Below are 24,862 nucleotides of genomic sequence, written 5' to 3' on the forward strand. Positions count from 1 at the left end.
TCTTTCTTGGCCTTATTTCATATTCTTTCTTTGCTTCTCCTCAGAAATGGACATTTGTGAATTGGCTCTGATGATCTAAGATCTCAAAAAAAAAAAAAAAAACCTAGCAGTTTTATCAGTGGCTCAGGATTTTAAGAAATAACACTTTCCACTCTTAAATCAGTTTGGATGGAGCAACAACACCCTCCAGTGCCAATGCCTTAATTTTCCAAAAAAGCTGCTAAGTGTTGATTATTTCTTTATTCGTTATTTAGTTTATTCAGACTCATTCCTCTATCTTCCTTTCTTTTATGCTTCTTGGCATTTCTCTGCACACTGATGAATTTTCTCAATTTATAGTTTATGTGGAAGACTAAATTCCAATTAATCCCCTTAAAATTTAGGATCCCTGAGTCTTGCATAGAAGGTTGTTCATTGACCCTGAAGGACACAAGTATAATTATTGCAAGACTGTTTAGAAAAATAGAGAGGTTCTTTAGCCTGGTTGAAAGATACCGTATCAAACTGCCTCTGAAGTCCTGTGGGTGACCGTGTCCCAGCAGTGCTCACCTCTCAGCAGGCGAGGGCACACACCATCGCAAGGAGCCAGTAGGACACCCGGCCTGGCCATTTTGTTTTCACCCAGCAATCATTTTGATTTTTCATCATTGTCAGTCTTGTCTGAATCACTTACATCAGTACGTTCATCAGTGAGAATTAAGTGGCTATTTCCCCTCAGTTTATTCCTTTATTTGCATATGTGGTTGATCCACGGGACATGGAGAGGGTGGAGGGAGGCGTATGTAGCCCAATGGGGTGGAACACTTTCTCTTAGAAAAATAAATATTTGAGAATTGGTTCTAATGACCTAAATTCTCAAGACACTGGCAGTTTAACTCCCTAATCGGAGGCTCCCACTTTTAAGAAATACTTCTTTTTCCTTCTCGTACTTCATCAATTTGAGTGGAACAGCACTATTTGGTGCTGGTGGTCTACATGTGTCGTAGACAAGCTGGGTTTACACAATTCACATACCTAAAGAAAAGTCCTTTACCTTCCTAAACTTTTAATGGTGTTATCCATGTGCATTTTAAATTGTAGAACTACCCAGTTGTCATGAGAAAGGCCAAGGAAAGCAAAGGTCCACATGGTCTGTGACGAAGCAGTGTAGTCCGTCATGGCACGTAGTGTCAGAAAGTCCACGAACCCTGCCATGCAGCAGTGATAGTGTGTTTGAGTCTTGACCCCCTGTGTGTTTCTTCTCCTGTTACCTCAGTCTCAGGTGCCAAATGAGAAGGCCAGCACAGCTAAGGTCTACTACACCCCTGCAGCAGCCAAGACAGGGTCAAGTTAAGGTTGGGGGTTGTTCTTTGGAAACACATTAACCTGGGTGACTCCTGTAACCAGATCTTGCGACTAATGCTTTTATTTTGATGTGCAATTATTAAAGGAACATGTGAATGTCCTGACGGGCATTAGAACTCAGCCCCATAATGAGCCTTCTACTCTACTAACCTAAGCATTCTTGATGCTAATTAGATGTCATTCAGAATTGGAAACAAATGGTTTATCTTGGATGCTCATAGTTTGTTCAAAGAGCCTAAAAGATGTACCCAAAGTTATTAAGCCAAGAGTTCTTCCTCTGCTCTTTCAGAAGTACTTGAACCACATTCATGCATGAGTAGCTCCATGAAATAAATGACCAGATGTGGTAATTTGGGCAGTGCCAAGAGGGGCCCACATGGGCTGGTCAGCAAGTTGTTGGCAAACTCTAGCTCCTATTTCTAGGTACATTTCCTTTACTCTAGCCTTCCAAAGTTTCCTCTCATTTTCTTCTGGCTTTTTCTGTATGATATTTTTATGATCTTTTGCCATAATGTTTATGAAGCATTTCTTTATGTATTTTCCAGTAAAACAAATGTAAAGAATACCCCCCCTTTACCTGCATTGCTGGACTTCTGTGCATGTTGGATGCAAGTGTCTCACACGAACACGAGTGTGTGTGTCAAGCTCATTCATTCCTGTGTGACTGTGCACGCCTGCTGAACATACTCATACTCTCACGTGTCTGCTCACTAGCATCAAAAAGCCGTCCTCATCCTTCGGGAGGCCCTCCACCAGCACTCCTAAACCCAGTTATGGCATCTGCTTGATGTAGATGCCGTCCTGGACTGAAAGGTGAACTCCAGCCATCACGTCTCCCTTTGCCAGAGTCCGGGGAGGCGCGGGGTGCGGTTCCGTGCTCTAACTCGGGGCAGGGTGTGTGAAAGCCAGAGGCAGAAACCAGAGGGCCCAGCACCACCCAGACAGCTTGTGCAGCAGGAAGTTTTCCCCAGGTTGTTAGGCAGCCTGGCTGTTTGAGAAGATGGTTGGGTAAACACATTTCCTCCGCGCCCTTGCTGCCCAGGGAGTTAGATTTTAGCCTCCCCGACATTGTCCATCTTTACGATCAGCTGCTGCATCCTTCCATGCATGTCTCTGTTTCCTTGCTCTTTAGTTTGACAGTCAAAGCTTACCTCTGTAACTGTTGTGTTTGTTGTGTTTTCTCTCTCCCAACCTCACTTTTGTCCTCCTTTTAGGCCAGAATGGAGTCTGTGAATCGAGCCTACACTTCTCTCATGCCCCCTTTGTCCCCGCAGCCTAAGCCGCTCACCCCCTGCTCTGCCTCACAGCCCTCGCCGCCCCTGCCGCCGCCGCCCCCGCCCCCGCCGCCGCCCCCGCCGCCGCCGCCGCCCCCGCCCCCGCCCCTGCCCAGCCAGTCGGCCCCTTCTGGGGGCTCGGCAGCCGCGATGTTTGTCAAGTACAGCACAATAACCAGGCTACAGAACGCCTCTCAGCATGCGGGAGCGCTGTTTAAGCCTCCCCCGCCACCAGGGATGCAGCCTCCCTCCTCGACCTCACAGGCAGGGAAGCCTCAGATCCTGGTGCCGCCCAGCGGAGCCGTTCCCCCGCCGCCGCCCCCGCCGCCTCCCCCCACCCCCGGCTCGGCTATGGCCCAGCTGAAGCCCGCCCCCTGCGCCCAGGCCTTGCCGCAGTTCAGCCCGCCCCCGCCCCCGCCCCCGCCCCCGCCCCCGCTGAAGATTCATCACGTGCAGCACGCCGCTCCAGCAGCCCCTCCGGCGCCGCCCCCACCTCCTCCCATCCCTGCACCCCTCCCTCCTCAGGCCCCCCCCAAACCCCCTGTGACCGTGCCACCCGCTATGCCACAGGCTCTGTCACCTACACCTCCTCCTCCCGTCCCCCCAGTGAAAAAGCAGCCAGCGCTTCCTGTGTCTCACGTTCCACCCTCTCCCCCTGCTCCTCCTGGCCCGGTCCCCCCGCCCACGCTACCCAAGCAGCAGAGCTTCTGTGTGAGGCCCCCTCCCTCTCCGCTGTCTCCGGCGCCCTCCGTGGTGAAGCAAATAGCCAGCCAGTTCCCCCCGCCTCCAACCGCCGCCCCCACGGAGGCGGCGTCCTTGAAGCCCGCTTCAGCCGCAGCAAACGTCGCCCCTCAGTCCCCGCCTGCTGTGAAAGCAAAGCCCAAGTGGCAGCCCAGCTCTACCCCTGTCCCTTCTCCCGACTTCCCTCCTCCTCCCCCCGAGAGCAGCCTGGTGTTTCCTCCGCCTCCGCCAGCCGCACCCACTGCTGCCCCTGCCCCTGACAAAGGCGGATCTCCGGGCAAAAAGACCAGTAAGACGTCCAGTCCGGGGGGAAAGAAACCTCCCCCGACCCCGCAGCGCAACTCCAGCATTAAGTCCGGCAGCTGTGCGGAGCACCCTGAGCCCAAGAGACCCTCAGTAGACAGTCTAGTCAGCAAGTTCGCAGCGCCGGAGCCCTCGGCGTCTCCCGGCAAGGAGACGCCGCCACCTCCCGCAGCGCCCCCCAAACCTGGAAAACTCAGTCTTCCCGGAGTTCTCCAGCAAGGGGGTGTGTCGGCAAAAGCATCTGTTCTGAGTGGGCGCGGCAAGGACTCCGTGGCAGAATTCCCTTCTCCTCCATCCGATTCTGACTTTCCACCCCCTCCGCCGGAAATAGAGCTTCCTCTGCCCCCGGTAGACATTCCAGCAGTGTTCTCGGGAAGCACGTCTCCAAAAGTGGCAGTGGTTAATCCGCAGCCACAGCCGTGGGCCAAGTCGGTCAGGAAGGCCCCTCCGCCCACGCGACCCAAACGGAACGACAGCACCCGCCTCACGCAAGCCGAGACCTCCGAGCAGCCGCCAATGGCCACAGTCGTGCCACAAGTGCCCACCTCTCCCAAATCCAGCCTTAGTGTCCAGCCTGGATTCCTGGCTGACCTCAACAGGACACTGCAGCGGAAGTCCATCACGCGGCATGGCTCGCTCTCCTCGCGCGTGTCTAGAGCAGAACCCACAGCCACCATGGATGATATGGTATTGCCCCCGCCACCCCCCGAGCTGCTCTCTGAGCAACAGAAAGCCCGTTATGGAGGCAGTCATATATCAGGCTATGCAACGTTGCGGAGAGGGCCGCCTCCCGCTCCCCCCAAAAGAGACCAGAACACCAAGCTCTCAAGAGATTGGTAGCTACCGTAGGACTTTATTTTCGTGGGATCTGTAATCAGTTCTACAGTCAGCTCGCCTGATCATCTATGAATTCAGGCGTTCAGAGCCTCTTGGTATGATGTTGCTGTTATTCAGGTAGTGTTCAGCTATATGTGTGTGTACGTGTGCAGGTACACACATAGCTATACATAGGTAGTGTGTATGTATATATATGTATACATATATGTATATGTATATATATAGCTGAAAGTGATTCTATTTATTCTTTTTCTCTCCTAATCTGAAAATGGGTTTTGTGTATTTTGGGTGGCAGCGGCATGGAAGGGGATGTGTGTCCTGCCGGTCCCTTATGATTTCTATTATCTGTCATGTGGATTGGACCAAAAACTTCTGACTTATTTAGAAGGTATTTTATAAATGTCCATGCGCGGCCTATCTGTGCATGTTGTATATTATATATTAAGGATAGATGTATAATGTGCTGCTTCTCAGTTTGAGAAGACAACCAGAATGTTTGGTGTATCTATGGGGCTTTTGTGTTTGTTTTTTCCCCAGTTGGCTGAAGTTAGAACTGCTTGACTGACATTTCATTACTATACATAAAGGGGCACTTTAATCAGGAAAACCTCTCAGCTTCATAGAACGGGTAATAGTGCAGTGTGGGGAAATTTTCAGACACTTATCTGTATGTGGTCGGTCGTGCATAGAAAAAAGTAAATACATGGTGTAACTAAACCATTCTAGTTGCAAAACTGTTGCCATGATCCCACAGGAATCTAGGATGTATTCTGTCACAGGTAAGCCCTTCGCCTGTAATACATGGATAATTTAGTACTATAATCCTGCATAGTTCTTTTTGTACTGTTGGGATCCTTTTCATGAGCTTGTGAAGCTTCAAGTTTGGCTTCATGATTCTTGCTTTGATTTATTGTAAGAGGATATCCAACACGACACCCTTGGAATGCTCTGTCCCAGTGTGTCTTTCGGTCACCAGTTACCTCCTTATGGTGTGTGCTGTAGGTAGATGCTGATACTAGGTGTCTGTAGACAATTGCTATATCAGGTGTACTCAATCCTTTGTCCAGTCCAGTATGTTGCATCATGATGAAAAACAAAATCACCTTCTGAAATGCACCTTTTTTGTATATTGCTCTCTAGAAGGATGGATGATTAGAAAAGAGAACAAAACTGGCCCCTGTGCAGCTGTCATTAATCAGGTTTTTTGTGGCTAGTAATGTGAAATACAAAGAATTCATTTACGCGTGGGACTATCATAGAGGGAGGGGGAAAATGAATTTTTTGACAGTTTCACCCATAGCGGCTGGAGCACACTAGGGTCCTTGCTTGTTGTAGCCTGGTTGTAGAGATTTGTCCGGGTTACCAGGTGTTCTGATGGGAGTTGTATAGTCCAAGTACAGTAAGTGACATCACATATTATGCATATGCAGTTTGCTATAACATAGAATCATTGCTCTAAGGACACACTATAATTCTGTATGCTTCACACTATACTTCTAGATGCTTTTTTTCCCCTGTGAATTTTCCTCGGTATATGAGAGAAATGTGTATTGGCTCATCAATTTGTGATGATAAATGGACCGTCAGGTCAATCTCAGAGCTGCTCCTAAACCAGAGAATAAAAACTAGCCTCCCCAGCAGTGATAAATGAGCACACCTTGTAATGAAAGTCTGTGCCTGTTATGAATAGGGATCACCAGTGCAAACTGCAAAAATCTCTGACACTATCCCATAAGGAAAAAGCGATGCCAATATAGTGGGGCAGAGATACTAAATAATTCAAGAATAAGCAGAGTTGTGCTATGTAAACAGGATTTCCCTGTAAACCCATTCTCCAACAAAGTACTTCATCATAAAGAGAGAGTAAGAGGCACCCCCCAACTGTCACAGATGTGACAGTACACTCGTGTGTTTATAGAGCAATAAGAATATACACCATTGTGCATTTGTTACAGCCCTGCTTCTTTAAAAGACACTTTTTAGATCTTTTCAGTTCACAAAGTTTTGTGTGCTTGATATTGTTATGCTTATGAAGTGACCTTTAACACATCTGCGTTGTTAATTTAAGCATGCACAGCAATTTGAAAAACATTTGAGAAAGACTGCCAAGCTCCACTGTGACTCATGAGTGAAGTGATTTCCCATTGTCTTCTGCCTGCAGCTTTATATTCTAAGGATCGCCCTTATTTGTGGGATAAAGAGTTTCTAAGAATAGGAATCCAATGATATAAATGTTCATCACTAGGGTTTTTTGTGGTGGTGGTGGTCTTTTTTTATATGAAGGTGGGCAACTTCAGCTCTCCTTGAGGGAAACAAATCATGTGCCCTCAGTCTTCATTCCCTCCCCATTTGAGCCCTAAGATCCAGCCTTTTTTTTTCAGTGGGGGATTTCCCGGGCCTTCTTGCTTGTGTCGGTCTGGATGGTAGCCATCTGAACTGATGCTTCTGATGTATCGTTTTTCTGAAAGAGCAGACATCCTTTAGAACACTAGGGACACTAAAGAGAACAGGGCCAGAGGAGGAGCTGTATCATTTTTACCCCAGTCAGTGGCTTGTTGACTATCTGACAACAGGCCGTTTCCCCTTGTATTTCTCCAAAGACAGAAAAGGCTATTTAATCAACATTTTTTCCTCTGTGTGTGAAACAACTGAATCAAAAAAAAAAACAAAAACAAAAAAACCAAAATGATACTTTAGATACACTTCTAGTGTTTTACTCCCTAGTGTTTTTTTTTTTAATTTTTGAATTTGGATATTTGTTAGGATGTGGTTTCATTGGGGGGGGGGGTCGGGGCTTTGGAGATTACTGTTATTTTTGTACTGTTCTTCTTCCCTGGTGTGTTCAAGGAAAAAACATACTGCCAGATGACACTAGTACTGTGCCTTCTTTCACTGCCTTCTGCTCAGCAGCTCTAACTCAGCAAAGCTTCTTCAGGTCAAGGAAGAAGATCTTGGCGGCTGTCTTGGCTGTACCAAAAGATGAACAGCATAGATGAACTCACCCTGCTGTGGAGGGCAGTGCAAACAGGTGCCCATTAGAGCTAGTGACTGGATTAATTAGTGACACCCTTAACTTCTACCACATAATTTCAAAATTGGATCCAACCTATGCTTAAAGTTTTGGCACCAACTCTGAAGGGTAGCAAAGCCTGTTCTGGTTAGATTATTCTGTACTGAAGCTTTTACTACTCAAATGCATTTTTTTTTTCCTTAGCTGCTACAGAATCATACTCTTGGAAAAAGTAACTACTACTGTAAAGGTTTACAGGTACCCACTTAACTGTAAATTGGATTATTTTTTTAATTTCTGGGGCTTTTTAAGATAAGACTGCTGACTTCAGAAAAGTTCTAGGAAACAATTTTCATCAGAACGTCTCACAGTAATAGACAAGGTAATGTCTCGCAGTCCTGACATCAAGGTGCTCCTGCCCACTGACGCACATCCTGTTAAGGAAGGGCTGTGAACTCTCTTGGAAGTCCCCTCTCTATGTAAGTTTACTTGCCACTGAAAGCAGTCCCGAGTTTATCAAGAAGGTTAATCTAAACAAAATTGGGGGATCATGAAGAATAATTCCAATAGGGTAACAACTCTGAGGTCAAGGTTATTGATAGCTGTGCATCTAATTAGAGTTTCATAAGCTGCTATTCTGGGAGAATACAACTGCTAATAAGTTCATGTCAAGGATGTAAGGCTACGATTAGCCTGAAAAATACTTCAGGTAATGGTAGGATTGGTTTGATTTGACCATCAGGCCACCAACAGAACCCTTTGTCACCTTTTTTCCCTCAGCTAAAAGCAGTTTTATGTTACAAACACAAGGTGATTTTAAACAAGCAAACTAACCTTTTCCTCGTTTTATGTATTACCAAATTTTTTATACAGTTTCCACATAGGTATAACTTATCTCACAGATATAAGTTCAGACCAGTTAAAACTGTATGACTCTGTGTGATTATAGGTGTAATGACTTGCTTTCAATAACACAGGCTTCATAATTTGGATTTATACACTTGATAAGAGGACGTCTCTTTCTGAAAAAATCACTTTAGGTTGCAAGTACCTTTTGCCAACCTGGAATTTTGTTTTATACACTTTATGTCATTGCATAAAGCAAGTTATTCCTAACCCTATAGGAATATGCGACCACTCACAGAGTTGAGATTTGATCCACGGAGACATGCAAGTAGTGCAGAATTAAGTATCCCAATATCTTTTACGATTTATTTTCATTTAAAAATTGAATAGAAGATCATTGTTAACCCCTTTGCCAGACTCCCTCAAACTAAACAAGTGCTCGGTTCTTAATTGTGCCCTTGGAAGATCTATATGTAAAAGAAATCTGAAATTTAGCTGTACTATAAACTTGCTAAGTAAAAATAAGCTAAACACAATATACTTGATAAACACTCGAAGGAAATAATCTCCAGTTGGTTTGCTCTTTGCTTGTTGAAGTAGTAAACCATTTAGAAGAGGAAACATCTGCTATAACCCCCAGTGCCTTGAACTCTTTTGGAGGATTAGCATTAAAAAAAAAAAAAAAAAATCCAACAGGCAAACTTTGAGGTGCTAATGAAAGAGAAGGAAAGTGTTTCTAGTTTGTGCAGAAACAGGAAAAGTGATGGTCTCACAAGAGATGGCTTCATCTACCTAAACGGGGTCTGGCTGCTTTCTACCAAAGACATTTAGAGAAGCGAGTCGAGTCAGGGTGACGGTGAATACTACATATTTAAAAGATGGCCAAGTTCAGAAGTGAATGTTGATCATGGATGGCTATTAATACCAAGCTCATCATCGAAGCCTCAACCTCTTCTTAGGCAGAACATGCTTGTGGCACTTAAAAAAAAAAAAAAGATCTGCATTTTGGAAATTGTCCATTGTTAAGTTTATTGTAACCTAATACCAAAAACTGCCATTTTTCATGATTACCACCTCCTATATTTTTCTCTCTACTTGTAAATAATTCCTCCTAGAAAATAAGCATTAACTGGAATGTTTCAAATGATTTTGCTTAATTTTATTATCAGCCACTAGTGAACTCCTTTTATAGAAATGTACATTTAAAATATTAGCTTGTGCTAAATGTCATAAAAACATTGTTTACTGTTTTAAAGAAAAATTGCACATTATATTTAACTGGGATTGCTCCCAGTTGCTGACATCTAAGCTGTGGGAGCTTTGCCATAAATAGATACAATGTAGGAATATACCTTACTAAAGCATGAAAAAGGCAAAAGGAACTGCGTTAAAAGTACTGGATAGAAGACGTTATTCAGATGATTATGCACAGCCCAGTAAAGATGAAGTTACAGTTTTTCTTTCAGCTTTGTAGCTATTATTTTCTTCTGCTTAAATGTATGCTCTCATTTAATTATGTGCCTTGCTCCCTGATTGTGCAAACCTATATATATATAGATATATATAAGAGATATATTCAGTACTACTGACCATGTTTTTGTTCTACTGCTGGATTAAGTTATTTTCCAAGTTACTCTTGCCAGTTACTGTCAGTAAACTAACTATTGTAATGGCTTAGGACAGTAGTCATACAGTCAGTGTAATTTTTCAGCTACGTGTTTTCCTTATGTCAGCTTATCCAATCCTTAATAAAAATACATAGATTTCATTTAAACGTTAGAACTGTACTTGACTGTTTGTTTGTTTGTGGATTGGCACCACTAAGAGCCTGGTTTTGCTGTTTATGTCAAGGTACCCAAAATAGAGAGGCTGCAACACGCACATAAAGTGTGAAGGTAAACAAACTATAATTTGATGTGTTCAACTGATTAGCCTGTAAGAAAATAACTTTTAAGATTTTTTTCTTTAAACAAACAAACAAAATACAACTAGGTATGAACTAGTACAAAAAGAGGTGCTTTTTGTTTCAAAGCCTTGTTATCACAATCATGTCTTGGACTGCCATGTCTGTCAAGGTATGTATAAACGTGGATTCGAATGTATTTACAAATCATGTTATCATTTACCAAACAACTGGGGCAAAAAGAACAGAAGGTCTCCTTTTTTATATTAAAAGAAAAGAACTGTATGTATTTCGTGGAAAGTGATCAAAACCTCAGGTTCACTTACAGCAAAAATAGGGACAGAAAGAAAGTAATTAGTGCAACAGGGACGGATTCTCTCTGACACACTTAAACTTAACTTACCACCTTAGAAAAGAGGTTACAGGAGTTCCCTGGTGGTCTAGTGGTTAGGATTCTGGGCTTTCACTGGTGTGGCCCGGGTTCAGTCCCTGGTCGGGGACCTGAGATCCCGTAAGCCACACAGCACAGCCAAAAAAAAAAAAAAAAAAGAAAGAAAGGAGAAAAGTTACTTGCAGAAATACATTCACAAGACATTTGGATATACTTTGTAGGATTTTATTTAGGCCAAGTTCTTAGTACACAGCAACAATTAATTCGAAATACAATTTCAAAATTAAAAAGTGAATGTTCCCGCAACTCATCTGGAGGTGGTTTAATGGCACACACAAGAAACGTTACTGGCAACAAACTGCTCCCTCAAATTTTCCTACATGGGTTTTTACTCAACTCATAACACCAACCCTCCCTCCGGGAGCTAAAAGTATAACTGACCAGATCACAAATTGTTTACATTCTTTTTTGTAAACCATCATCTCGTTAAGAAAAAGATGCATGGACACAAATATGATAAAAACTGCGTTTCCATAGAATTCTGAAGTTGCAAAAGACGTTTCCATTTTAATGTGAAAATAAGCTTTTTGTCTTTTGTTTGATTTTTTACAAAAAACCTCGATATTTAGCAAGGATCATTTATACACAGCTAGGCCCTGTCATTTGTCGATTTCCTCCTTTTTTTGAAGAATTATGAGATTCTCAAGAAATAGGAACAAAGATCAGCATAAAATAAACATAAGGTAATGAGCGCAATGCCTGTTTTAGAAGTGTTTTCTAAGGCTCTCTCAAATAAGGCTGTGCTGTGCTCTTTCCAGTGCCCAGACACTGTAACATTTTAGCTATACATACACCTTATGGAAAAGACCATTTGTACTGAGTGTAGTTATAAAAGGGTTAAAATGAAGATTACTTTCACTAATGAAGGCTACACTCAATACACTCCTTTAAACAACACTCTGAATGGTATTTATGGAGACACAGCGTATCTTTTCAAGTATCTTCCTTAAGACATCCAGTAGAACTTTAAAAGAAACATACAACACAATTAAGACAGTTGAAGAAAGAGTACCAGGCGCTGAGTCAGGAATTCTACCTTTGTTAACTAGCTGTTATTTGAAAAGGAAACATCTAAACCTCATCAGTAAAATGGTATTGAACTAAAATTTCTGAAATCTCATCCAGCTCTAAAATTCTATGACTCTAAGTAAATCATGTGAGGGAAATCATCACCTTAACACTGATCAGGAGTTCCTGGCCAAAGAAGTTCAGAAGTGAACAGATGGGAAGTGATGCAGATCCCCATTCTTTTCCAAGACGTAGCAACCACCTGCCAGTTCCTCCATCAAACACTTTTCAAAGGGAGAGGTGGCCTTCAGGACATGCCATGCTGTCTCCACTGAGGAGAAAAGGTGGTAAGAAAGTACCAAAGTACCAGTTCTTAATGCAGAAAGGTCACCTGCTAAAAGCAAATGAGCATAAGAGGATAAAGGCAAACTACTGTCATTTTGATGCCTCTCAAACAGGAAAGTCTTCAGTAATATCAAGAGACTGCGCAGGAGCACAGCTACATTACAGAGACCGCTGTGAAGACACATAAAACAGCCTCTCTAGCTGGGTAGTAAACAGCGGCAGGAGGGGAAAAAGAAAGGGAGGGATGAAAATGTCTCACCCAGTGACTGTTAGGAATGCAGCAAGAGTAGCAGGCCCTTAACCCTACTGTAGCAACAGGAGGTGCCCCTGGAGAAGATAGAAAGCAAGTAGCCAAAAGATGGGAAACAATGAACAAGACATCTTAAAGGTTTCATATGTATTTCAAACACAGCAGGCTGAATCTCTCAAGTCTAGATTTTGACACACTGACACTTTTGGTTTTCAATTTATTGCCTAGGCCATAATGTCAACAAGGAAGTATATTTTCATTTACATCCCTATGGCCTTTCAAATAGTAATACTTTAAAAAAGGGAACAAACTCTTAACCCTCCCCCCCCCCTTTTTTTTTTAAGGAAAAGGGGAGTGGACACAAGTCAAAAACACTTCAAGAGGAAAAAGATTCTCTCTAGCCTGATAAAATGGTTGCTTACCGGTCAGATTTTAGACTTGGATCATCTTTGCCACAATATTATGTAGCATGTAAGATTTCTGCACTCATTTAGAATTACTACTACCAACCATCTTGTAGTGTATAAAAAGATAAATGGGGGAAACTTACGATAAAACAAATACTACCCTCACATACTATTAATAGCATGCAATCTATGAAATGTTACATACATTAAAAGTCTCCAATGACTTTAGGCCTGGCCCATCATTACACAGTATCCTTCCAAAACGATATATAGAATTCAAAACTATACAAAAATTTAAAATATGCAGAAAATCCAACAGGTGTTATTTTTAAAACAAAAAAATCACACGCGTTAGTACTAAAAAATAAAGGAAAAATCAGCTGACCCATGGATCCCTCTGCGGCAGGTCTTCAGCCTGAAGGACTTCACTGACGTCTTCTCGGTTCCCCAATCCAGCAGAGGTCCAACAGGCAAGCCGACCACCACCAACTCCTTTTGCACAGTTGTCTTCTGGGCTTCTGTAGGTGTGAGCTGTGGGCACTATTTATTGGATTTCAAAATACCCTCTGCCTTATTAGTCCAGTAAGTTTTCTCAGCGAAAAGCTATTTAAATAACTCTGAACATCTAATTTCAAAACAGTTTTCCTAGTTACACACCAACACTAAGAAGAGTTTAACCTCTCCAAGTATAGTCTTGGTTGCAGCCATAATGAAGCTGAAGGCTCAGAGGACACTCAAGGGCCATTACTTTGAAGGAAGACAGGGAATAAAGGGCGTCAAGGTGACCTAACAAAGCATGAAGTGTAATGTGTACTGAAGGCAAGTTAATGAAAACTAAATTCAAAGTGCTGGAGAAATCTAAAAAGAGCTAACTTGCAGTGTGTGAGAAAAAAACCTGCAACCGTAAAACAAAAATCTTGATAGGAAACACTGTACCTGGGTCTCAGTTAAATGGTGGTAAGTTTTCTGCTCTGATAACAGAGTCACAGGTGGAATATTAACTCTGTCTACACGATCTGAACTCCCTCACACCTACCACCCTTGTTCATTTTTCAATCAAGTTCCTCTCTCTGCACTACCTATTATGTTCAAGGCCCATGTTTGAAATATATGCAGCCTACCGCCTCTCACCTTTCCCCCAGCACTGGGAAGTCACCTGGCAAAGCTCTCTTCTGGCCAAGTCACTGGGACTGGAAAGGACCCATGGTGGCTTTGGCCTGTGAGCTGGTTTATCATCACAGTATTCAGCTGCTGAGCAGCAAGGCCTCCTGGATGTTTTTCAATATTTCTTATACTGATTACAGAAGAGAGGATTAAAGCCATCTGCCTTCCAAACTCCACTGAATCTGAAGTTGTAATTGTGCAGGTGAAAAAAAAAACAAACTTGAATAAGTATTTGGCCTTATACCACTTATCCCACTATTCTTAGTCTGAGAGATAAGGTTCAAATCCTTACCAACAGCAGCTACTTCAAAAGCCAAACACACAAAATCAGGGGAATATTTACCTTTTCTAAGTGAGTAAATTCAGCAGTAGCTAACACCTGCCATAACATTCAGAGAGCACAGCAGCAAGCCTTTTATTCCCAGTGACTGTCGAGACTTGAAAATAACTGCTATTAAAAAAAAAAAAAACAAAACTATTTATCTAAATAGTGAAAGAAGTAAAGAAATAGTTGGTCTGACCTCTAAGGTCCTACTCCTCAAAACAGCACCTAAGGCAAGGGTTTAGGATGCACTTCTGCAGTTCAACCTCTCTAGAACCTTAGAGACCCTCGTGTCTACCTCTGCACGCCCACTTGAGCGCACGGACCAGGCTGCACCTGTCACACCTCTGGGTGCACTGCCAGCAGTGGCAATGCAGTCTCACGCAGCAGCAGCGCAGTAGAACAAAACCACCTTCAGAATGTTTGGAGACTCAAATCATTCTTAAAATCTACGAACTAAGAAACATGAAGGGATGCAAGTCAGCTCAACACTAACTCACCTGGTGCACTCAAGTGCTGAGAGAATGCAGGATTTACAGTGTTGAAGAGGAAATAAGCCATGTGAAACAATTATAAAAATGGTTATGTATGGTATTTAAATATTGGTTCCCCCTCCTCATCCAAGTGGAAGGAAGTGGGGCTGGGGCACACCCTGGGCCATGAGGCTAACCACAGGCACTGCAGATCATCCAATGCCACAGATTCCGCAGGAGGAGAACTCCCACGCATGTACGGTATTCCTGAGAAAGATCCCAGATTTCTTTTCTGAATCAGTTTTAACCTGATTTGTTTCACATAGTTATGCTGTTATACCTCTGATATATTCAGAAACCGTCACTTTATTTCAGTCCAAACAGCTCAGCATAGTATAAGTGATGGCAGAAAGAGCCATTTGTTCAAACTCAGCTTGCTTTTTTGTTTTAATACTGAGGGATAAACCAAAAAAAACAAAACATAAGTAGTTTTTGTCATTTGAATCCTTCATTCATTTCACTGGAGGGGAATCCCCAGGGCCTTTTGATAATCTGGGAAGACCTGACTATTCCTGTGAGGGAAACACAGCCTTGCTGAGCTTTACTCAGAATAATGCATGATAGACTCGACATAATTCCCAGGAAAGAGCCCAGTCACTCCATTCATAACTCCTTCATACCAACCATCGTCATTCTTCTTGATGACATAAATAATGGCTCCTTCCTGAAAGGACAGCTCATCTTCCTTGTCTTTTGTATAATCATAAATTGCCACAACTAGAGGGGGGAGAAAAAGGATATGAAAAAGAATAACGTTCCTAGAAAGGTAGAACCAAATAAATGAATATCTATCCTTTCCGAACTTCTGCAGCACTTCAAACACAGTGACTTTCTAAACACAGGACCCTCCCTGCGAATTCTGTTTTCTAATACCCAGTCCTGCACAGTGGAATCCCATCTTGAGGTTAGGTTCAAAACTGTATCAATGGCCAAAAACAGTATTTAGTCACACTTACTGTTCAACAATCTCTCTGAAGAGATACAATCCCAGAATAGGGAAAGATGGCTGTTTCTTCAGTTGAGCTTGTGTTAAAGCACCATATTATGTAAAAACACGTACCTTTAAACATTAGAATTAGACTAGTGCAGTGAGATACACTAGGAGAGGCCAGTGAAAAAAATGAGAGAGACTGAGGGAAGAGCAGACTTCCATCTGCTTTCTCACACTTTCTAGAGCCTATGCCCATTCACTGAATTCAAGCCAATAGTGGTTGAATTCCCACAGGTTATGTGTGTGAATGACGGGCGTCTACTATATATATTCTTTCAAAACACATGCTGCATTATGCCACCAATTTAACATATCCACAGTAACAGACTAAAAGTGTTAAGAAAACCAAGATACCTGTAAGCTCTCCTATGATTTTCATTACTTAAATAACTTGGTAAATGGGGCCTTTAAATGATATCTGGGACAATCTCTGGTTCCTAAGTATTACATTTTCCTCAACAGTTTAGTTAAATTGGGATACCCTATAACTTGCTCAGATCCACTTGAAGATTTATCTTTTTTATAGAAAGATCCTCTATGTTTATTATACCACTCAGAATTTCACTCAATAAATCTCCATCTCTCCATTTTAAGAAGCATATATTGACTTTGTTTTCTATGCAACCTTAATCCTAAATAAATAATTAAGAAACAGAAACTAAAACAGGGACTTTTGATACAGTGCAATTTGTTCCAGGCCTGCTTTAAGTAAAATTCAACAGCTTTCTTAAACTCTGAATATTTGCCATTACAGTGATCTAGGATGCCAGAAAACACTTTAGAGGGACCTAGAAAGAGTTTAGTGTGTATTTCTAACATCTAAACAGATACAATTAAATGACATACAAGTTTAAAGAGAACACAAGATATGTAGAATACTTAGTATTTCTAGTCAATGGAGTATTTTTTAGCTTTTTGGGGGGGGGTTGATAACATTCTTGATGCTTATAGAAATGCAAACCCACTGAAAAGTAATTCAGAGGAAAATATCCACAAGTCCTGTTAATTCTACACCTTCTGAATCTCTCAAACCCAAACACTCTTCTCCATCATCACACTCGCCGCCCTAATCAGCGCAGCAGTCTTTAAGCTGGAAGACACGTATCACTGGGGAGTACCTGAAGATTTTCTAAGTAGCATGAGTGACAGATGACTTTACAGAGTTTCTTTCTAGATCCTCAACTTTTATAAATCCTGCATCTAAATCTGATCTGCTTGAGATGATACCCTCTGTCAAGCATCAGTCATAAAAGTTCTCATTTCCTGTTTATCTTTCTCCTACTTAACAAAAATACAGTGATGTACTATGTTTAAGTATAAAACACCCTGAGTGCCAAAGGGGCAATTCAAAATACCAGTGTGGGGTTAAGAAAGAGAATCACTCCACTGACTATCCCAACCTTTTTGCAACTTAAGTGGCTCCCATTCTTTTGCTTTTAACAAAAGTTAAGGTGGACTTTAATGGGGTTATCAGATGACACATCATATAAAACATGATTTTTAAAGATAGAACATTATTTGATTTTTGGCAAATAACTCTGAAGGATTTAAAAGAACTGACAGTGCTGCATGAAAAATAATTCCATTTGCATCTACTTATTTATGTGAACAAGGTTTTCAGCACCACTGCCTCAGTTGAGGCCCTAATTCCCTTGCTTAGAAAGATACCCAACCTGGTCTTCCCAACTCCTATTTTTCTTTCTTTCTAATGCACACTACACTATTATCAAGTATCTTTTTTCAAAAATTAAAATCCAAATACATGGGAACTTAACATTAACCTATTTAAAATCTTCCACAATTTCCCTCTACCATCAGATTTTTTTAAAAGAAAAAAATTCAAAACACCTCAGCCTGGTATTCAAGGCCTCCCATCATTATTTACAACTTACTTCCCTTCCTACACTCTTAGCTTGCCCACTCCCTCCCTACAACCCACCCAGGTCCCCCCCACCCCCACCCGCAGCACAGGACATTACTCACCATGCCCTTTTGACTCAGAGGATTCCCTCTGACTGGATAGCCCTTCCTCTCTCTCTCCTCTGCCTGAGAAACTCATACTCATCATTCAAAGCACATCCCATATACCACGTCCTCTGAGAAGCTTTCTGGACTCCCCAGACAGAATTAATGGCACTATTCATTTTCTGACAATCACTAATGGAGCATCCATTCTGATTTTTAGAGATACAAAGATGAATAAGAGAAGGGACCGTCACAGTCTTGTGAGGACAGAAGTGTTATCTGATAAGTTACCATACACTGTTTATGCTTCTACCAAGAAGTTATGTCATTGAGCTAGAAAAACACAAGAACAGATGGCTTGATAGAAGAAAGGGAAATAAAACAGGCACTGACAAGTCAATTTGTCACAAATAATTTAACGCTAGTAAACGTTACAGCCAAGACTCAATTCCAGGTCTGTCAGAGTACAAGCTTAAGACAATGTCAAGAATGTAGGCTCAGGAGTTATGCCACCTAGTTCAGATCCCAGCTGTACCACTTATTACTTTACAGAACATACTTAACTTTCCTAAGCTGCTTTTTACTCAGCTGTATAATGGGTATAATAGTGCCAATACCTCAAAGCATCGTTATATTAAATGAGGCAATGTACACACGATACAGGGCCATGTGTAAACATTCTATATAAATGTTAGCTGCTTTTATTACCATTATTATGATATATATATGATATACATATACTCCTGTAACACAAACATCTTCTGTCATATTCTGTAACATAAATTATTTTGAACCTCAATTTCCTAGTTTGCAAAATGGGGAAACTAACTGCCTTACATATGTAATAAGTTTTGCATCATGCCAGGCACATAATAAATAAAAGAAAATATCTTTTCTCTACCCAAGTTAAATAAAGATACTTACATATACAAATTATCTCCATTTGGCTAATAATCAAGGGTTAAGATAAACCTATGCAGTGGTTCTCAACCTTGGAACTTTAAAAAATTCTGATGCCTGCGTCCCATGTCCACAGATTCTGATTTAATAGATCTGGAAGTGCAGACATATTAAACATTCCCTAGGTGACCCTAATATGCAGACACAGTTGAGAACGAGGTCCTAAGACTAAGATAGCAAAATAAGACATTAGGCAACAGGCTCAACATTTATGCACTCCAACAAAAAGCAATCAGTCATAAGCTGAACACGGTTATTTCTGTTTCTCCAGAAAGAGTAAGGAGGAGGTTATTTGATTTTCATGTTTTAAAAGATTTGAGCTTAACAGAGATTAACTTTGAAAAATATCTTAGGAAACAACTCAGGCATTTTCTTTTAAGCTTTAAAGAGTTATTTGGACTGAAAATAAACTTACTTTCCTCTCTTACAAATCTCTCCAGATTTTAACATGTTCACCGAAGAGGAGATTTTTAACAAGCAAATCTCTTCATTATGCTTTTCTCTTAAGGACTCACTGAGCTGGTTTTTCAGAGCTGAAAACTGTCATCACTTTGTCCAGGACAGTGTTAAAATCAGCTAAGGAATCTGGAAAACATGTCATGGAATCTGTAAAACATGTCAATGTCCAAGGCCACTGGACATTGGTACCCTAGTGTACCTTGGGCTCTTTTTTTTTCTTTTCTTAAAGCAGCTTTATTAAGAAGTAATTTAGACACAAAACACAGTCACTTAAGTTTATATTCAGTGAGTTTTCACATATGTATGCACCTGTATACATGACAAATGAACAACTTCTACCACAATTGTTACAATGGCCATTATCCCAAAGTTTCCTTATGCCCCGATGTAGCCACTATTGGTCCCCCCAAACCACTCATCTTCTAAATTTCATTTAGATGGAATCATAAAGTATGAGTCTTTTGTGTCTAGATTCTTTCATTAGCATAATGCTTGAGATCCATCGATATCGCTGTACATACCAGTAGTTTATTCCTTTCCATTGCTGAACAGTATTCCATTGAATGGATGGATAGTCCACAATTAGCTTATCCATTCACCAGTTGAAAGATGTATAGGTTGCTTCCAGTCTTGGCTATTATGAATAAAGCAGCTATGAACAATCAAGTTCAAGTCTTTCTGTGAACATACATCTTCATTCCTCGTAAATAAACATCTAAGAAGGGACTGCCAGACCACCTGGTAAGTGTATATCTAACTTCATAAGAAACTGCCAACTGTTTTCCAAAGTGGCTGAAACGTTGCATTCTTACCAGCAATGTACACTGTACCAGCTCCTGTTTCACCACAGTTTCTCTGACACTTGGTATTATCAGTGTTTTTAATTGTAGCCATTCCAGAGGGTGTGTAGTGATAAGTAGTTTGGTTCATTGCAGCTTCACTTTGCATTTCCCTGACTAATAATGTTGAGTATCTTTCCATGTGCTTATTTGCAATTCATACATCTTTTTTGATGAAGTGTTTCCAAACTGTTTTTTTCTATAAGTTGTTTGTCGTCTCCTGAGTTATTTTGCAAATATTCTTCCCAGTCTATATGGCTTGCCTTGTCATTTTCTTAACACCATCGTTAAAAAAGAAAAGTTTAATTGAATGAAATTCAATTTATCATTTTTTCTTTTAAGCTTCATGTTTTTTAATGTGTTCTCTACAAAAAGTTTCCCCTAACCCCAGAACACACAGATTTTCTCCTATATTTTTCTCTAGAAGTTTCACAGTTTTACATTCACATCCAAATACATTTCGAGTTAATTTTTGTGTATGGTGAGGTAATAAGGGTAGAAGTTCATGTTTTGCATATGGATATCCAATTGTTAACAGCACTATTTTTGAAAACACTATCCTTTCCCCATTGAATTACCTTGCACTTTCGTCAAAAAGTATGTGTGGATCTTTTTCTGGATTCTTTTTTTTTTCTGGATTCTGATGTATATTTCTATGCTTATACCACACTGTCCTGATTACTGTAGCTTTATACCAGAACTCTGAAATCAGGTAGTTTAAATCCTCCAACATTAGTCTTGTTTTTCAAAATTGTGTTGACTAAACTAGGTCTTCTGCATTTCCATTTAACTTTTAGAATCCCCTTGTCATTTTCTGTAAGAATGACTGCTGGAATTTTTATTGAGATTGCATTCAATTTATAGATCAGTTTAGGAAAAACTGTCTCTTAACAATAATGATCAAAAAACATTATTTATTTCAATTTATTTAAGGCCTTTATTAATTTCTCTTAAGTTTTATAGTTTTCATCATACAGGTCCTGCATATATTTTATTAAATTTATCCCTGGGAATTCCCTGACGGTCCAGTGGTTAGGACTCTGAGCTCTCATTGCCAAGGGCCCAGGTTTGATCCCTGGTTGGGGAACTAAGATCACACAAGCCACGCACCACGGCCAAAAAAAAAAAATTGATCCCTAAGTTTTCATATTTTTGATGTTATTACAAAAGGTATTATTTTGTAAATTTCAATCTCTAATTGTTTGTTGCTAGTATATAAAAATGCAATTAATTTTGCAAATCAACTTTGTAGCCTACCATCTTGCTAAATTCGCTTTTTAGTTCTAGCAGCTTTTTTGTAGATTCCTTAGGATTTTCTACATACAAGATAATATCTTCTGCAAATAAATATTATTTGATATTGTTCCACATATCTGTTGCTGTGTTTTTGGTCTTGGTTTTTTTCTCTGTGCCTCGTTTTGGATAGTTTCTAATGTCATATTGTCAAGGTTGCTGATCTTTTCTTCTAAGTGTCACTTCAGATACTATATTTTTCAATCTCCAGAAATTCTATGTTTCTCTTTCTCTTTTTTAAGAAAATATATTCTGCTTCTCTCTCATGTGCATGTTTTCCTTTGCCTTCTTGGATATATGTGGCATTTATACTAGCTATACCCGTGTCTGGTAATTCCATCATCTTGGTCACTTCTGGGTCTGTTCCTACTGACTGGCTTTGCTTTTAGGTATGAGTTATATTTTCCTGACTTTTTACATGCCTTGTAATTTTTGATTGGATGCTGGTCACTATGAATTTTACTTTTTGGTGTACTGGATTTTGTTGACTCCTTTGCACAATGCTGGGTTTTGTCCTGGAACTCAGTTAAGTTACTTGAAATCAGTTGGATGTTTTCAAAGTTTGCATTTTAACATTTGTTAGGGCAGTTCAGGGCAACCTATAATCTAGGGCTAATTTTGCCCCACAACTGAGGGGACACACTTTTGAGGCCTCTTCTCAATGCCTTGTGTATTACAGGGTCTTTCTGTTCTTGCTCGTTCGGGAACATGAACTATTCCCAGGCCTGTAATTTCCAAGACTTTTTCTGCCTACTCCTTTCTGATTGTTCTTTCTCTAATCTCAGGTAGTTTCTTCACATACGTGTACAGATCAGTACTCTGTCAAAGATTCAAGGAGACCCTTCTGCAGATATCCAGAGCTCTGTCCTTTGTCTTTGAGTAGTTTACCTGTTCTCCATGGTCTCCCAAAACTCTGTGATCTCTTATCTTCTCTACTCAGTGAGACTTCCAGGCTTATTTGGGTTCCACCTCCTTGCACTGTGGCCTGGAAACTGCCTCTAGATAGCAAAGCTAGGACAATTAAGGGCTCACCGTGTTTGAGTTCCTTCTTTCTGGGACCATAGTCCACCAATGCTTGTTACCTAATGTCTGAAAACCATTATCTTTTATATTTTTTCCTGGATTCATTCATAATTGTTTTAGGAGGGAGGGTAAATCTGATTACTGTTGCTCTATCTTAGCCAGAAGTGGAAGTCCACTATTCGTTGATGTAAGCTCCCCAGGTGATTCTAATGTGCAGTCAGTTTTGAAACCCAGTGAGTTAGTAGCTTTAACTTTCTTAACAGAAAATTTCCTTCAAGACAGCACACATTTCTTCTGAGCTGACTAGTCCTGATGACGTTTGTAAGCCTGTGTCCCAAAAGTGTCATATGATGGTTAGCTAATATATTCAGAGAAACTTTTCACCAAAAGAAATGCCAAACACCTACTCTGCAAAGAAACTGAGAAACCATATTCTTTGGAAGAAAATTTCATATGGAGATACTTAAACTGGAATATCTGATATAAGATGCCACAAAAGAATGCTTTAAGGACTTCCCTGGTAGTCCAGTGGTTAAGAATCCGCCTTCCAGTGCAGGGGACACAGGTTCGATCCCTGGTTGGAGAACTAAGATCCCACATGCCGCAGGGCAACTAAGCTCACGTGCTCTAGAGCCCACACGCCACAACTAGAGAGCCCACATGCCGCAACTACTGAGCCTGCACGCCACAACCAGAGAGCCCGTGTGCCACAACTACTGAGCCCACATGCTCTGGAGCCTGCACGCCACAACTAAAGAGAAGCCCGCGCGCCACAACAAAGAGCCCGTGTGCCTCAATGAAAGATCCTGCACACCACAACGAATATCCTGCATACCACAACTAAGACCCGATGCAGCCAACGTGAATAAATATTTTTTTAAAAATGCTTCACAGCATGGGAGTAGGAATAACATAATTTGGAAAGATCATCCTCTTCCTGAGTCATTCCAGAAAAAAACCTATCTTTTCAAAATTTTTGCCTTATAGAAACCATTCATAAAAAGCATGTTCAACGGGAACAACATATAATCATCAATAAAAATCAGTCACAGGATTTTACCAGTGTGACTTCCAAAATCATGAACCTTGTAAACTAAATTAATTAAAATATACAGGCTAATACAGGCCAAACTTTACTTATAAGTAAAAAATAAATAAGATTCTCTTCAGTACCAGCAAATTTCATTTCTACGTACATAGAGGTTTCTTCCCATCCTTCCAGATATCCCTCTGAAACTTACCCTTTTCCAAGTAAGACCTTGGAGCCCACGGTGGGTCCTCTTCAGCATAAGGATCACTATACTCAACCACGGCTGCCTCTTCCTCTTCGTAATCTTCTGGAGGAGGAGGTGGTGGTGGGGACTCATCAAAGACTGGTTCTTCCACAGGTGGTGGTGGAGGTGGTGCATCTGAAACTAAGAATGTATCAAGCTGATAACAAAACTACACATTATGCAAAGTTCAGTGTTTCCTATCCAAGCTTCTATGTTCATGGAGTATAAACCTAGACTTGAAAATAATAATCTTTCAACAAATAAGTAGGCAAGAGAAGTGTTCCCACCAACTATACTGTTTCAAATCCCCAAGCTTGACTTTCTCCTCCCTTTGGGTTAGTGCTGATGGATGCTGAATAAAGTTTAGCCAAAATGATTACTATTTTTTACTTAAAATGTTCCAATTACTCAGCACTTTATAATACATTATTTCATTTAATCTTTACCTTGGGAGGTGGTGTTTTTAATCCTCATTTATGGATGTGTAAACTGGCTTTCCAAGATTAAGTACTCCAACAGTAAGTGGAAGAGCAGGAATTTGAACTCCAATGCCTCTTATCTTAAAAGCTACACTATTATGGAATGAGATCAATTCAACAACTTTAAAGTCATGTTTCATTATTCATTCAAAAGCATCAACTGAAAGCCTACCATGGCCAGCTATGATGCTCAGCACTGGGAATACAGCAGTGAGCAAAAGTCATGGAGACATGGACAACCAAACTTGCATTTACAATTAAGTGCAGTAAGTGCTTTAAGTCATCATGGAAAACAGAGCAGTAGACCACATCTCTTATGTGGGTCAGGAAAGGCTTCCTGGAACCTGAAGGATGAGTAAGAGTTAATGGCCCGGGGTGGGGGTAGATATTTCATGTCAGATGTAAAGGAGAATAACAAATACAAAGCAGGAACCCTTGAAAGAGCTGAGCAAAGTTCAGTAGAAAGAGGCATGAGGAAGCTGAACAGCACTAAGCAGAAAGGGCCTTGTAACAGTTTGAACTCTATCCAAAGAGCAATGCGAAGCCAGAGAAGGGTTTAAGAAGAATAACAGAATCACAGCTGCATTACTTAGCCCGGTATAACTGGTTCCAAATAATTCCAGACTTCTTCCAAACATCAAACTTAATATAGAGCAAATATCTGCTACCACAGAGTTATCTTCAAAGTAATGTCCTTGAAAGCTATAAAGACCATTCCAAAAGAGAGGTATATCTCTTTCCAAGGTGAGTGTTTTGAAGAGGACAACATTCATTTGAATGTATAAGTCCTGCTATGCCTGTAAAATCAGCCACGGCTCACCTCATATACAAAGTTTCTTAT

At 40.9% G+C, this 24,862-nt stretch overlaps 2 protein-coding genes and 1 pseudogene across 21 annotated transcripts in view; 2 read left to right on the plus strand and 1 right to left on the minus strand.

Annotated features, from left to right (window-relative positions):
* LOC111171753 (ras-associated and pleckstrin homology domains-containing protein 1) overlaps positions 1-24,862 on the plus strand; it is a 143,943-nt gene that overhangs the window by 84,173 nt on the left and 34,908 nt on the right. Inside the window, exon 16 of one of the 4 annotated variants that reach the window (XM_022567476.3) lies at positions 1,890-1,989. The exons of 1 other annotated variant lie outside the window; for it this stretch is intronic. In XM_022567476.3, coding sequence (XP_022423184.1) covers positions 1,890-1,892 — 3 coding nt within the window. In that variant the 3' untranslated portion in view covers positions 1,893-1,989. Of the gene's footprint in view, positions 1-44; positions 644-1,255; positions 1,334-1,889; positions 1,990-24,862 lie in introns of those variants that run through there. 2 more of the 4 variants (XM_022567477.3, XM_089915934.1) reach the window with 2 other exon arrangements.
* ABI2 (abl interactor 2) overlaps positions 77-24,862 on the minus strand; it is a 111,933-nt gene continuing 87,147 nt past the window's right edge. For 6 of the 16 annotated variants that reach the window (XM_022567466.3, XM_089915943.1, XM_089915948.1 and 3 more), the window contains 2 exons: positions 23,510-23,683; positions 15,174-15,455 (listed from right to left, as the gene is read on the minus strand). In XM_022567466.3, coding sequence (XP_022423174.1) covers positions 15,280-15,455; positions 23,510-23,683 — 350 coding nt within the window. In that variant the 3' untranslated portion in view covers positions 15,174-15,279. Of the gene's footprint in view, positions 13,260-14,020; positions 15,132-15,173; positions 15,456-23,509; positions 23,684-24,862 lie in introns of those variants that run through there. The other 10 variants (XM_089915949.1, XM_089915951.1, XM_089915953.1 and 7 more) reach the window with 3 other exon arrangements.
* Positions 2,068-10,137, plus strand: LOC149748531 (ras-associated and pleckstrin homology domains-containing protein 1 pseudogene; annotated as a pseudogene). Its single transcript, XR_016393982.1, has 2 exons — positions 2,068-2,157; positions 2,559-10,137. The product of XR_016393982.1 is annotated as a ras-associated and pleckstrin homology domains-containing protein 1 pseudogene (transcript).

The sequence above is a fragment of the Delphinapterus leucas genome, chromosome 8 (genome assembly GCF_059928025.1).
Source record: "Delphinapterus leucas isolate spDelLeu-1000000601 "Yukka" chromosome 8, BTC_Dleu_Yukka2, whole genome shotgun sequence".
NCBI lineage: Eukaryota > Metazoa > Chordata > Mammalia > Artiodactyla > Monodontidae > Delphinapterus > Delphinapterus leucas.